General features: G+C 43.4%; 2 protein-coding genes across 2 annotated transcripts; both read left to right on the forward strand.

Moving 5' to 3' along the window:
• Positions 1 to 5,964: 5,964 nt before the first annotated feature.
• Positions 5,965 to 11,993, forward strand: LOC311311758 (translocon-associated protein subunit alpha-like). The gene is made up of 9 exons (XM_084441519.1): positions 5,965 to 6,070; positions 7,017 to 7,132; positions 7,239 to 7,332; positions 7,524 to 7,651; positions 8,440 to 8,574; positions 9,122 to 9,198; positions 9,462 to 9,540; positions 10,614 to 10,707; positions 11,167 to 11,993. Exons 1-9 carry the CDS (start codon positions 6,004 to 6,006, stop codon positions 11,229 to 11,231), a joined length of 855 nt encoding a protein of 284 aa, XP_084297645.1. The 5' UTR covers positions 5,965 to 6,003; the 3' UTR covers positions 11,232 to 11,993.
• Positions 11,994 to 12,460: 467 nt separating this feature from the next.
• Positions 12,461 to 14,631, forward strand: LOC311311254 (neuritin-like; the record flags this gene model as incomplete). The annotated part of the gene is made up of 3 exons (XM_084440935.1): positions 12,461 to 12,533; positions 13,556 to 13,709; positions 14,397 to 14,631. 3 exons carry the CDS (start codon positions 12,461 to 12,463, stop codon positions 14,629 to 14,631), a joined length of 462 nt encoding a protein of 153 aa, XP_084297061.1.
• Positions 14,632 to 15,191: the final 560 nt, after the last annotated feature.

Consider the following 15,191-nt stretch of genomic DNA (forward strand, 5'->3'; position numbering starts at 1 on the left):
CAGACAGGCGTGGGTCAGGCAGGAGCGTGGTCCTCAGACAGGCGTGGGTCAGGAAGGAGCGTGGTAGTCAGACAGGCGTGGGTCAGACAGGTTCATGGGTCTCAGACAGGCGTGGGTCAGGCAGGAGCGTGGTAGTCAGACAGGCGTGGGTCAGACAGGTTCATGGGTCTCAGACAGGCGGGGGTCAGGCAGGAGCGTGGGTCTCAGACAGGCGTGGGTCAGGCAGGATCATGGGTCTCAGACAGGCGGGGGTCAGGCAGGAGCGTGGGTCTCAGACAGGCGTGGGTCAGGCAGGAGCGAGGATCTCAGACAGGCGTGGGTCAGGCAGGAGCGAGGTCCTCAGCGGGTTGATTTTGGTGTCCTTCTTGATTTTGGTGTGCTGGGACTACTGCCTCTTGTGGTGCCAACAGAGAAATGCAGGTCAACATTGTCCGCAGTAACGGAGGGAGGGAGGGATTGATAACCGGACGAACGCTATACTAGGTGCGCTGGCTTACAGCCACACACAAAAAAGCATCAATACATTAAGCTCATTCCTCCATCACCCCCTAAAGCTGTGCCAGTCAACAGTCAGTCTAATCACCGAAAATAAACCACATGTAGGCGTAGAGCGTCTGGTGCATCACATCCCATACAAAAATGAATTACTATAGGATTTGAAGTGTCCTACTCCTATTGTAATGAGGACTGTCTGTCTATAATGCAGTAGCGTACCGTGGGGTCTTGCACAGGGTCTTCTCCGAGATTGTTATTACTCCCAATGCCCCCCAACCCCCCCCCCAGTGGCGTCTGGTGGGTCCTAGAACCGGGTAAGCTAGGACCAACGATCCTGTTTTTTGAATGATTTTTCAAGGTGCCCATCCACATCCATTGTATGACCAAAACGGTGGTAGAGCAATTATCAGACTTTCTCAAAAGTGCTAGTTTTGTCAACGTTTTGGTCTGAACCATTGTATATGATCATAAGTAACAACCTTAAAACGGGGCTAAACATGCATTTTCCCTTTACTACTCCTTTAAGGGCTTGCCCAGGGAGGAAATCAAACCCACGTTCAACAAGCTCTCCCGCTTTTCTTTTTTTTTTAAATGCAGTATAGTCTCAGACAAAGTTTAATTGGGAAACCATGTACATTCTACATCCGCAGAGAGCAGAGATTGAGGTGTTTAATAGCGCTAGATATGTTTGTATTTATCATATAGGATTTTAGAGCATACAGGTGCATGGACATGTTTGCCCACTAGATGGAGACATTGTACTTGAACCCAGAATCAGTGAGAGTTTGAGGGCTTGACAAGAGAACATGCATAATGGATGGGGGACTATATGTTTACTGTGCACTTGTTTGAGTCTGAAATTCATACAAAGGGATTAGATAAATCCTGGCTTTGAAAAGATTTAACTAAATACAGTGAAGTTAAACCTGTCGAGGCAGCACAACCTGTATCACTACATTTTCATTCTGGACCCAGGATGAAAACATGCCATATCCACTGTTTTGCAACAATTGATAATGGAGGGAGTTTTATAAATGCTGATCAAATCAAATCAAAGTTTATTTATATAGCGCATTTCATACACAAAGGCAACACAATGTGCTTTACAGAGAGAACGGGGGGGTTGAATGTCTATATACTGATTACTGATCCTGCCCCTAATTTTCCAGAGGGAAGCAAAAAAAACATTTCACCTATTTGAACCAATACTTTCAGAGAACTGTACACATTCTCAACAATACCATCAAGCTGATCAACAGTGACACCTTGTGGTCACAAGTCAAACTGCAACAATATGCGGACCAAATTACCAGCTGCTGCCACCTAGGCCTATCACTTGGTCTCCAAATGCAATTTAAGCAATAAACCACTCGAGGCCGTGTGTTATAGTGATTTTATAACAGCTAGGGAGCGTTGTTAGGCACAAAACCCCCCTAGCTGTTATAAAATCACTATAACACACGGCCTCGAGTGTTTTATTGCTTTTATACAACGGTGACTACAGCTATTAGTGTAAAATAAACACACAGCAATGTAAAATATTAACATTTATTCAAAACGAAGCATCATTCCCTCAATTCCGCCGAGCAAAATAGTTCCCCTAAGAAAAGGGTTGCCAAGCAACAACAACAACTACAATGCATTGGATCAAACGGGAGGCGCATTAATACTGAAAATGGAATGATATGCGGTCCCAGGTGTGTGTTACAAAGTATTTTAACACGGCTTCCAGCCAATCAGAATCAAGAACCAGAACTAACCGTTGTATAAAAATGCATTAAGACGAGGTGAAGGCCCTAGTCAGCGAAGGTCCGTCAGACATGGTTGGCGTAGCCGTCGTTGCTCTCCGAGGTGTCCAGGGTCTTGGTGCGGTCCGTTTGGACAGAGGCGTACAGACCAGAGAGCACAGAGACCGTGTCTGTGTTGCCTTCTGTCTCCTTCTCGGCCTCCTGAGGCGCCTGCAGTGTCACCACATCCGAGTACTCGATCTTTGGGGAGCCGCGGCGAGACATCGGCTTGGGGGTCATCACAGTTAGGTTTGCGTAACAGTCTTGACCTTTAGAGGGCGGCTGAGAGATGCAAAGAGACATTAGTAAGAAAACAGAAGATGGATGACCATCGATGACCCCAAACATACATTTGTCTTGGACATTTATACATTACTACTCCTACATTAAATAGATCTCACAAACCAAATCTCACATACGTCGTACCTCTAATGTACATGACGTACATCAGTGTACCTCTAATGTACATGATAACATTATGAATTATATTGAAATGTAGGTAATGCAAGTGAGTAGAAAATACTTAATTGGCGACACTTTTCACTACCTTATGATGTCTGATTGACGATGGACAGATTGGAGGGTCAACTCCTACAAGCAAGGAGGCATCGGTCACAAGAGGCCGCATTTTATTGTTATTTTGAAAACTTTAGAGAACACACATATGCACACACACTCACTCGTTTGAATGTAGCTGATATTTCCATAAATGGGGTTTTCTTCCATGTCTCTCAGTCTCAGACTTAGACTGATGATGGAGAGAAAGAGTTAGACAATCCAATGTTGTTCCATAAACAAACAACCATGTTTGGATAAACAACCTTTTAATTTCCTTATCTGTCTCTCAAACATAGCCTACCTCCTTCTGAAGCGCGGTAGAAACATCTTGCCTTTATCTGTAACAAAAAAACATGAAAGTCATGAATTGTGATTTTTCAGCAATTGTAGGGCAGAGTTTAAACTTGATGAAACTCTTACCTGAGAAAAGTTTTGCGAAACAGCAAAGAATATTCACGCCCACGAAGAAAAGCAACATTGTGCTGACAGCGACCAGTAGGATCCATAACTCAGAGGATCCACAGAGAGCTGTAAAAACTACAGACAAGAAAAAATAATCTTTTTTTTTTTTTTAAGATGTTGCATTTCAACATCAAATATGATTTTTTTTTATATGAATAATGAGCACAAAAGCAACCCAATCTACATTCTAAGTTCACATTTGAATGAAGGTTGTCTAATATCATATATAAGCTTTAGGAAAGACGAGGACGAGAAAGAATAAGATAAGGAAACACAGGAATGAGTCAAGTTGATAAGAGACTTACCTGTTTTTTGTGTGCAATTACAAGCGACTGTCATGTTTTCAAATTCAGAAGCCTCAGAAATTAAACCTTCAATTCTACGATCCTCATTGATTCAGAGAGATAGATTAAAGTTAATACAAAATTAAAAATGAGCTATTCTCTATGAATCAATTCAAGCTTTTATGTCTGAGGTTTCTACACCATAGCCTTTTCATAGGAGTTTGGTACAGGATGTTAGCAACACAAGCTCTTGTGCATCAGGAAGCAATCTGCAGAAAACCACAGCCCTTCCTATAAAAACATCACTGAGACAGAGAATAATGAGTACCTTTGACACAGACTGTAAAAAAGAGCTTCATCTCAGAGTCTGGGACTGGCACTAATTAGAAATGCATTCATGTGTTTATATCATGGCAATACAGTGGGGCTGTGAGATACAGACATGAAATTAAAACCATAAAGAATATTGGATACCACACACATTTAACATGTTTTTGAATGATTTTTCAAGGTGCACACGCACATCCATTGTATGGCCTAAACGGTGGTAGAGCAATTATTAGACTTTCTCAAAAGTGTTGTCAACGTTTTGATCTGAACCATTGTATATGATCATAAGTAACCTTAAAACAGGGCTAAACATGCATTTTCCCTTTACTACTCCTTTAAATGTACCTCTTGCAGCTTCTGCGTCGTTCTGCAGGGCCTCTCCCCGACCTCCTGAGGCTGTGATGGAGGCTGGACCCGGATGTTTCTGTTCAACAGTGTGGTCCAGTCTTCCAGTAGAGGCGACTGTCTGACTGCAGGCTTTCCATCACCTGCAGCATCCACCTCTTTAATGTGTCTGTCACTGGCATAACGTTGTTGTTATGGTTGCCTGTTTCACAAATTGTTGTGTCATTTCACCACCTTTCCACATTTCACCACATAATGATGAAAGCTTTGACTTGATGTAAATATATAAAATTGTTGAAAATAATTGATTATTTTGGCAAATGATGTCAACATGACATTCATACATCTACTTACAGGAGTCCATGAAAGTGTCGACTGATATAATGAACAACTTGATACAATACACACTCGCTTCACTGTCCCATCGTTGCCGTTTCACATCGCACTCAGCGCACGACAAAGTGGTGGGGTACCTTGAACCTTTGGGGCACTCGCCAAAGTGGGGCATACACACATGGGTATGCACATTAGGGCATCAGAGAATTCATCTTGCATAAATAAAGGTGATACTGTACTTGTAAGCTTTTCTAAACCAAGTAATACATGTAAGTGTGTGAGATTTCAGAGTGAGTTGTCCCAGCCTGATTATCAGTTGCACACAGAATTTTTTGTTTTGGTACAAGGAACAGTAATATGTGCCATTTCTCCATATAGGGAACTTTGAACTTTGAACTTTGAACCGCAGCACTTTCATAAGCAAAACAGGACGTTTTAAGCACGTCCTCAATGTTGTGTTATGGTGTGGGGCTTTCAACACCTTTAGAGAACATATAGGGAACGTTACACAAGGTCTCCAGAAACCCCCCAATCCCACCCCAACACACACATACACACACACACACACACACACCTGGGTATTGATTACTGCATGTTTGAATGGCTATAACGATAACACTTTATTGCATAACCACACCATAAGGAAATGGTTGTGTGTAGAGGACACCCTGTATCCATGTGGAGTAGAGAGCCATGCATTCTGCTAACTAACACAGGAACTATTGACTGAGCTAAGAACAATGGATACAGGTCTACTCCTCTCTGTTGGAGGCTACTCTGTCTTTTTTTTATTGAATCATGTAGATTCTGCATGTGTCTCGGGATCTCTGGGGCATGAGATAAGATATAACTGTAATGGTCCCTAGGAGGAGAGATTTGGGCAGAACAGCAGCAGAAAGATAGAACCCAAGTGGTACAGAATAAAATCAAGAATCAATGGGTCATATAACAGTAATGTGAGCATTAAAACATAAGAACTATGAATAAATAACTGCTATAAAAACATATAAATATCATCCACTAGTGGCCCCCGGGGAGGTGTAGACATGGATCTGGGTGCAGGCATGGAGCTGGGGGGGTGTAGGCATGGAGCTGGGGGGGTGTAGGCATGGAGCTGGGGGGGTGTAGGTCTTACCCATGCCTTGGCCCCCGGGGAGGTGTAGACATGGATCTGGGTGCAGGCATGGAGCTGGGGGGGTGTAGACATGGATCTGGGTGCAGGCATGGAGCTGGGGGGGTGTAGGCATGGAGCTGGGGGGGTGCAGGTCTTACCCATGCCTTACCTGGGCACCGCTGGAGCAGATGATGGGGGCGTGGCTAGAATCTTCTGACCCCTCCCCTTTTCGTTTCTTCTTCCTTTCCGTCTGACTGCTGATGTGTACAAGCTGAACACTGACGCCACTAAGATGTTTCCATTCGGTTCAAAAATACTTCTTCTTTTTCTCCTGGCATTCCCGTGTGGATTGATAGTTGGTAAGTCGCTTTGTATAATTGTTTGTACAATGTTCAAACTTTTACCCAGTTGTGCAGTAGTTTAGCCTAATGGTTGCGGACAGGCTTAACATCGACGTGGCATAAGAAAATGTTCATTCCGTAGTACTGGTGAAACTAGTCAACCTAACAAAACTTGATTTGTATTAATGAAAAAGATGGCTATTGGGTTTTTTGTGACTTCATAGATTTCTACAACTGTGCTAAAAGCTTTGAACGCTTGGCAAAATAGCCAACTAATAAGTAGGCCTATAAAAACTTTGACCGACAATTATTTGGTTACAAAAAATGTGTGAAGCACACAAGCATTGAGGCTTCCCAGCAAACACGCAACGTCGGGCAGATCACGTCTTAATAACGTCCAGGTCCTGAACCCCGTGTGTTCGTCTGCTGGACCCCTCAATATTCACACGTCTGGCTCGGACCCCTCTAAGACGTCTGTGGACGTGCAGAACGGGTTCAATATCTGAACATTAAAAAAAAACATTCATTCTGGCTCCTAATTGGATGTCTTTGGACGTCCGAAAAAGACAAAAAAGACATCTAAAAGACGTCTTTTAGACGTGTCTTTGCTCAGTGGGTTCATGTTGTTTGTGTGCAACCATGTATCAGTCGATAACGGAATGGCGCCTTGCTACACTGTGGGACACGTCACCACCGAGGAGAATCGCTGTACTGCAACTCTGTCAAACAATTAAATTAATCATATGGTTCCTATTACGACATTACCGGATATCTCGTCAGTTTGTGTTTGTGTGTCCATACAAAACTGTTGTTGTGTACTAGATTAAACTGAGGCAAGTCACTGCAACGCTTGCTTGATTTCGGTGCATTACAGTTTATGACCCGTTTTAAAAGCTCTTGAGGCTGGAATATGCATTGTGACAGATTTAATACACTGTTGAAAGTGACACATCTCTGTTGACAGGCCAGGTATCTGCAGACTCGGAGACTGTTGAGGATGCCCCGGATGTAGCTGTTGATGAGGAGGAGGAGGAAGAGGAGGATGAGGTGCTGGTGGAGGAAGATCAGGTCCCTGGTTCGGTGTGTGATCCAACATTTCCTAATATGCTGTTCTTTTTTCTTTTCTGTTTTTTTTTTTTCAAGAAAGAATATAGTTAACATGAATTCACTGTTTTAATCCTGTCAGGAAACGGAAGATGACTTAGATGAAGATTCTGCAGGTGCTGATGTAACCTCCCATCCCGACGCAGACACCACCATCCTCTTTGTGACTGGCGAAGGTTGGTCCTGTCTTCTCTTATGAGCCAAAGGATATATCGGTCTCAATTAGCGAGGGTAAAATTCTTTAGTTAGATGCCAAGGCATCAGCAAACCATTTGTTAGATGCCATGCCAAGGCATCTTATTAAGGCCTCATCAGCAAACCATTAGTTTGAATTATTCAATGTTTGTTTGTTGTTGTTGTTATCCAGAATTCCCAGCCAATGAAATTGTGAAGTTCCTGGTGGGATTCACCAACAAAGGAAGCCAGGATTTCTCCGTCCATTCACTAGAGGCCTCCTTCCGTTACCCTCAGGACTTCCAGTTCCACATCCAGAACGTAAGTTTGGCTTCCTCCCATCAAGCCCTCAGCCGTCATATCCTATAACGCTATAACGATAGATAGATAGATAGATAGATAGATAGATAGACAGACAGACAGACAGACAGACAGATAGATAGATAGATAGACAGACAGACAGACAGACAGATAGATAGATAGATAGATAGATAGATAGATAGATAGATAGATAGATAGATAGATAGATAGATAGATAGATAGATAGATGGATGATAGATAGATAGATTAGATAGACGGACGGACGGACGGACGGACGGACGGACGGACGGACGGACGGAGTGACGGACGGACGGACGGACGGACGGACGGACGGACGGACGGACGGACGGACGGACGGACGGACGGACGGACGGACGGACGGACGGACGGACGGACGGACGGATAGATGGATAGTAGATAGATGGCCAGACAGACAGATAGATGTATAGATAGATGTATAGATAGATAGATAGATAGATAGATAGATAGATAGATAGATAGATAGATGGATGGATGGATGGATAGATAGATAGATAGATAGATAGATAGATAGATGGATAGATAGATAGATGGATAGATAGATAGATAGATAGATAAATAGATAAATAGATAGATAGATAGATAGATAGATAGATAGATAGATAGATAGATAGATAGATAGATACCTTAATGATCCCTCTTTGTGGACAAACATCTTTCCCTCCCACATACTAATTCAGTGTGGATAGTTGCCTCAGCTTGTTTGCTGTGGAAAGGCCTAGCTGCTTATGTTCTGCTGTGTTGTGAAGTTCACAGCTCTGCCCCTCAACGCCGTGGTACAGCCTCAGAAGCAGGCCTCCTTCGAGTACTCCTTCATCCCCGCCCTGCAGATGGCCGGTCGGCCCTTCGGCCTCGTCATCCTCCTCAACTACCAGGATGGAGAGGTAAGGTCTTTATTTGTTGATTCAATGTCGTGGGGCGTGCTGTGAAAATAGCGGGCACGTCGGTACTTACAGTCACCAACTATTAACCATCATTTTGACCATAAATACATAATTGAGTTACGGTTAGGGAACATCATGTTGGTCCTATGGAGAAGGCACTGGCACCTATTCCCTATATTTTCAATCCTATGTGTTACGGGAGGGTTATTGTCCGGCCTATGAAGGGTGGGGTTAGGATTAGGACTTTGAAGAGAAGGGTTAGGATTAGGACTTTGAAGAGAAGGGTTAAGGTTAGGATTGACGCTGTAGAAGAATCGCTGGCCAGTCATCTTATGGCTGTTGTAAGAATAGACTGCGCCTAATATAAAACCTTTGACTTTATCAAAACGCAAAACTGTGTGCTTCAATGTCCATTGTGCACATATTTTAGGGTGTATACACTAGTTATTTGACTACAAGCCACTTTATTGTAGTCTGTGCTTTCAGACATGCTGACGGTAGAATGCATGGCTGGAGGTGCTGATATTGGGTCTTCTCTGTTATGTAGGGCAACTCTTTCCAGACGGCCATTTACAACCAGACAGTCACCATCATCGAGCTGGAGGACTTCCTGGACGGGGAGACGTAAGCGCTTCATTCCATATGTTGTTTAATGTGTTCATGTGTTTATTAATATGCTATATATTAGTTTGTTTTAAGTGTTAATGTGTTTATTAATATGTTATATATTAGCATGTATAAAGTATATATTTATTATTTATTTTATTTATTTTATTTATTTTATTTATTTTATTTATTTTATTTATTTTATTTATTTTATTTATTTTATATTATTTGCTCCACCAGACAGTAGTATGGCATGTCTTGTGTTTTTTTCACCCCTGCAGGATGTTCCTGTACATATTCCTCACTGGGTTGATTGCCCTGGTGGCCTTTGGGCTTTACCAGATGCTGGAGACTAGAACGGTCAGTCTACAGTAGTTCAATGATCATTACACACTGCATATTCATAGCCTCGGCCTATCCTTAGCCCAGGGCTAAGAGTTAACCCTGGGTTAACTTAGCCCCTTTTCACACATACACACTGTTACCCCAGGGTTAACCTAAGCCGAGAGCTATACAATTCACACTGCAGTTCTGCTAGTCCTGCGTTAAACGTCCGTTGGAACATGCAACTAATGTTTACATTCAAATGACGTGTGACTTCTATAGCAGCAACGTTAAAATATTGCAATCTAGTTTGTTCTGAACTGATTCAGATTGTTTACTGATGTTAATTTCGCGTTTAGAAATACATGGAGGTGAATGCAGCTGACGGCTAACTATGGCTCATTCACTTCCATGTATTTCCAAACGCGAAAACTATGGCAGTGAAAAACAATCGGCTGGTAATGATGAGTTTGTAACCCCGATAGTGTATTCAGCCTGTTATTTTGACTATTTTGGTTCTTGAAGTGGTGTTTTTATAGTGAACTTTTAACAATGAAGTCAACGGGCACTTCGTACCACCAATTACGTCAGACTGACCAATATGGCAGCCAAAGTGAATAAAGAGAACAGCCCATGTGGGAGGGGTTGGCCCTGTGCAGGGCCTGGAGAGAGTGTGTAGCCCATCACCCTCCCTGTGCAGGGCCTGGAGAGAGTGTGTAGCCCATCACCCTCTCCCCAGAAAGTATCCCCCGCTGCAAACTAGTCTGGTCCTTGACTGTAGCGACGGTCAACCAGGGGGTGATGGAGAAGGTGAGGATGGATGATGGAGAAGGTGAGGATGGATGATGGAGAAGGTGAGGATGGATGATGGAGGAGGTGAGGATGGATGATGGAGGAGGAGAGGATGGATGATGGAGAAGGTGAGGATGGATGATGGAGGAGGTGAGGATGGATGATGGAGGAGGAGAGGATGGATGATGGAGGTGTAGAATCGCACCATCATGGTCCGTGGCACGTTGAATTTCTTCAGCTGCCGCAGAAAGTCCATCCTCTGCTGTGCCTTCGTAATCAGCCTGACATATGGATGACCTTTGACCTGTGTTGTACAGAGGAGGAGACTGACAGTGAAGGTGGAGACGGGCACTGGAGGGATGAATGACGTGGATATCAGCTGGATCCCCCAGGAGACCCTCAACGTCATGAGTAGGTTTTCACCCTCAGTCCCTTAGACAATACTAAATCATCATCATTACCCATCATGATATTTTAATCATTAAAATGATGAGTGTTAACAGTAGAACCTCAGAAATCTGAACCGGTCGGGAATGGGGGTTGTTCGCATATCTGAAATGTTCGTAACTCTGAAAGTGATAAAATACATCAATTTTACAAAATTGAATATTTATTTCATTTACACTGACAATAAATCAATAAATAACCTCTATAACAATCGGAAAGGCATTACATTTCGGAAAATTGCTTGAATCGGAAAGGACTTGCATTTTGTGCTAGACATTTTGTCACGTTACTGTGAAATGTTCAATATAACGGCTACCGGCGGTTTTGACAGCCATTCAGTGAACGGGACGTTTCGGATCTCTGAGGTTCTGTATTATCATGCACAGAAGACGTGATTGATATCGTCTCCCTCCTCTCTTGCAGACAGGGCGTCCCCCAAAGCATCCCCACGGAAACGCACCAAGAGAGCTGCTGGAACCGATCAGTAAGCGTCTCTGAGCGTCCGTCCACATCCATGTCCACCAGGCAGTCACGTCCTCGGCAGCTCCAACATCCCAAAACACCGTCAACCCAGGCTCGGGGGGAGACTCGGTCACCACAGAGCCCTGGCAATACATCTCTGATACAGGAACCAAATTCATCTGGGCCAAGGGTTCTTGGACAGAAGACACTGCTATTGAGGACACTACTCCTGCTGGACACTGTCTTAAATGAGAAATGTTTAAGTTGAGCAATTTTTTTTTAAAGGAAACTTGTCATTTGTGAATCACTACCGAGGGAAGGGTAATTGAAACGCTGTGTTGACTTATTGAAAGACATGAGGGTGAAAGCTGAGTAATTACAGACCCTAAGATGCTACGCAGAGTATGTCAATTAAAAACTCCTTTTTTGTTACTAAATGTAATGAACTGAAATATTGTGCCATTCGGAAACTGTGACATTATCAGGGGACAGTACGTGCAGTATTGGTTTCATGCGGACCCCAAACTCTGACAAACTGTTTCAGAGGTGTTCTCCTTGTAGACCTTATGTTTTCTTACTGCATAGTTGCTGCCATTCCAGTGTCATACCTTGTTTTTCAGACAATTGTGGTGGAAAACTAATTGAAGAGCATTTAAAACCTTCAGGTATTAAAACACATTGCTTGCTCAATGTAATGGATGCTAGGCTGCAGGTGTCAGGTGACAGTACACTTCCTACCAGCCACAATACACTGATAAATGTTTTTTCAACAAAATAAAAAGTTAAAATATACCTGTCTGATTTGGTATTGTACTCAGGACATGTCGCTTGTGTTGTGAAGGACCACAAATGTCCCCACATTTTTCATGTGTAGTATTTGATGTAGTCAATAACATTACATTTATACATACATAGCCTACATACAGTCAACAGTCAACTCTAGCCTAATACGAATTGTATAGCCTATCGTAGCCTCCTGTTCAGACTACACATAAAAAGATAACTTATGATTAAGGAACCGGTGAAATGTGAAAATAATTTCCTAGTCAACTGACAGCGAATGGGAAGCAGGGGGAGCCAGAGGTGCAGCTGGCGCGGAGCATCTCGGGAGGTGTGAGTGCTACTAGGAGAGCATCCCGGTGGGGGTCCGCACATCAGGACCACGAGAAGTCCGGGGCAAAGCTGCAGCTGACTCCATCAGACAGGCCGCCCGTTTTCATCCGACTTCGATCTGATATTAAGACTATTTCAATTTATGAACGAGTTTGTTGGATTCCACAGATGGCGCCAGGACCCCTCTGCTGGGCTTGATGGGATATGGAATTTATGTCGGCGAAGGGTCCACGATTCTGTGCGTTTATTGCAGTCGGTAAGGCTACCAGTTTATATAAACATATCATGTAATATACCTAATCGATTTCGACACTGAGTAGGCTACTATCATGTTACTATCATGTGGCCTGCAATAGGAAATCCAAGATTTGACATTTTGCATTAGACTAGCCTCCACTGTTAACGAAGTGACGAAGTTCAGAACTGCTAAAATTAGAGACGCTGAAGATCTTACCCCACCCCATAGTCATAGTTTGGACTATATTTGAACGATTTTTTAAATTAGATTTTACAACAACAACCAGACAGATATTATTAAAAAATATATATTTAAACAAAAAACATTGCCTCCGAGAACAGTATATTAATTATACGAGAAGACAATCTCTAAGGTCCAGCCTGCTCCCTCCACCACACCCCACCACTGATATTCCAGTGTTCTTAACGCATGTGAACTATCTATGTTAATCGTATGCGTGGGTAGGCAGACAAGAATGGACTGTGAAATCAGATATACTGATTATCCAGACAAATCATTTAGAACATAACTCTAACATAGGTAGTACTGTACGAGGTCTAATGTCTTGTGTAATCTTTTCATAAGACTATACACTTTGAATGGAGAATGCCTTGGAAATGAATGCAATAACATGTAAAAGTCATGTAAAAGTGTTACCAAAGGCTGATTCCAAAAGCTGATGTTTCCACCATTTTAACTCCAAGAACAACAAAGAAGAGGAATGACCTAGTTCAGCCACCACTGTGGTTTGAGAAGAAACTGGATGCTGATTCTGTCTTTGCTTCTGGTGTTGGTATCAAGAAACATATGTTGTTCTTGTTGTTGCTGTTGTTGTTCTTGTTGTTGTTGTTGCTGTTGTTGTTGTTGTTGTTGTTGTTGTTGTTATATTCTGTTCCTTAAAACGTCCAGTGCTGGATTAAATAATAATCTATGTGCGTGGCTTCCTTTAAACCGTCAGCCCCATCAGAGTGTGTGTGTGTGTGTGTGTGTGTGTTCCAGGGTTCCTGTGCTTGGCTGTGGCAGGCGTCTCTGCTGATGTCAAGTGTGAGAACATTTACAGGGACTTCTCCAACTGTGTCCTGGAGCTGGGCGTGAGCATGGACAACTACCAGGAGAATGTGACCAGCGAGAGAGGAGTGGAGGCCGTGTGTAGGTAATAGGAACCTGCCTTTCTGTGTGTGTGTGTGTGTGTGTGTGTGTGTGTCACATCCATCTGTGCATATTGTACATCTGCATTTTCAGTAAAAGAGGAGGACCCGTGAGAACGGATTGCTTTTATGACTGTAGGGATGTGCATGTAATGCTATATACTGTATTTAAAATTTCAAGCCGTTTCAATGTAAATCATTTATAAGAACTCTTCTTGAAATGGTTGAGTGACGGAGGAACATAGGAGAGACTAGAAAGATATTCCTTTATCTCCGAGGGAGATATCACAAATGAATGGTGCTGAAACAGCCACAGTGCTGAATAATTTATGACTTTGCTGCAGCAGTAATGAAATCCAGAGGCCATCTTTTTTGTCATTGTTACTGTCATTCCAGTACAGTATATTACATGATAAAAAAAAAGGAGGCCTTGTAAAAAAATGTATTCCCTTGTAGCATCAGTTCAATTTGTTGATTGTTTTTTTGTGGCAGCATACAGTAAGTGGTAAATGGTGTAAAATGGTAAAAGTAACAGATTCAACATTGACACTACTCATAGTAAACAGAAACCTCAGTGAACATTCCTTGCTAGACAATAGATGTTTGTATGCAGAGAGTGAATCTGGTTAAACTGTGAATCTCTGACAGATTCTAGATTGTATTCTGACGCCTGTGCCTCCTGCTGGCTGTAGTCACTGGGAGGCGTTCCATTCGTGTGCCCTCACAGCGCTGTCCGGGTGCCAAGCGGAGGTGGGCTCCATCTGGGAGACGCTGAGGGAGGACTCGAGGAAGATCCGCTTCCAGGGGAGCCTCTTTGACCTGTGCAGCCCCAGCTCCGCCCCTGGCCTGCGCTCGCCCCCGCCTGCTCTACCTCTGCTGCTGCCTGCCACGCTGATCCTGGCTGGACCCGTCTGGGCCTCCGTATAAGGAGCGGACCCCCCCCCCCCCAGCCCTCACCCCCCCAGCCCTCACCCCCCCAGCCCTCACCCCCCCCCCTCGTCCCCCACCCTGAGCACTCTAACATTCTCTGGGGTAGCAGCCTTGTGAGCACAGCTGGAACCTGAAGCCAAGGACTGAGGAGGCTCAGTCAGTGGACAGAGTAAAGAACGGTTATGGATTTGGGATTATGCTAGCATACAGTACAGCAAAAACACCTAGATGACATACGTAGATGACTGTGGAGAGTTATGGTACCACAAAGCCATAGATGTGCTGTGTGAACGTTATGACTCACAGTATGCCATGTATGGGTTACTGCCATGGACCGCTGGTTGATCTGAGGGTTATGTAAGCACAGAGCCATGCATCAGATCGACCACTCTCAATAGGACACAACCAAGCAGTCGAAAAGAAATTACCTAAGCAAATGAAAAAAAAAATCTAAAGTTGAATTCTTAGTGACAATCAAGCCCTCAGCTAGAGTTGTACGGCTGCTATAAAGCTGCTATAGACACCAAAAATGCATTTTTACAAACAATTTCACTCAG

This window comes from Borostomias antarcticus, assembly GCF_949987555.1.
Source record: "Borostomias antarcticus genome assembly, chromosome: 7".
NCBI classification, from domain to species: Eukaryota; Metazoa; Chordata; class Actinopteri; order Stomiiformes; family Stomiidae; genus Borostomias; species Borostomias antarcticus.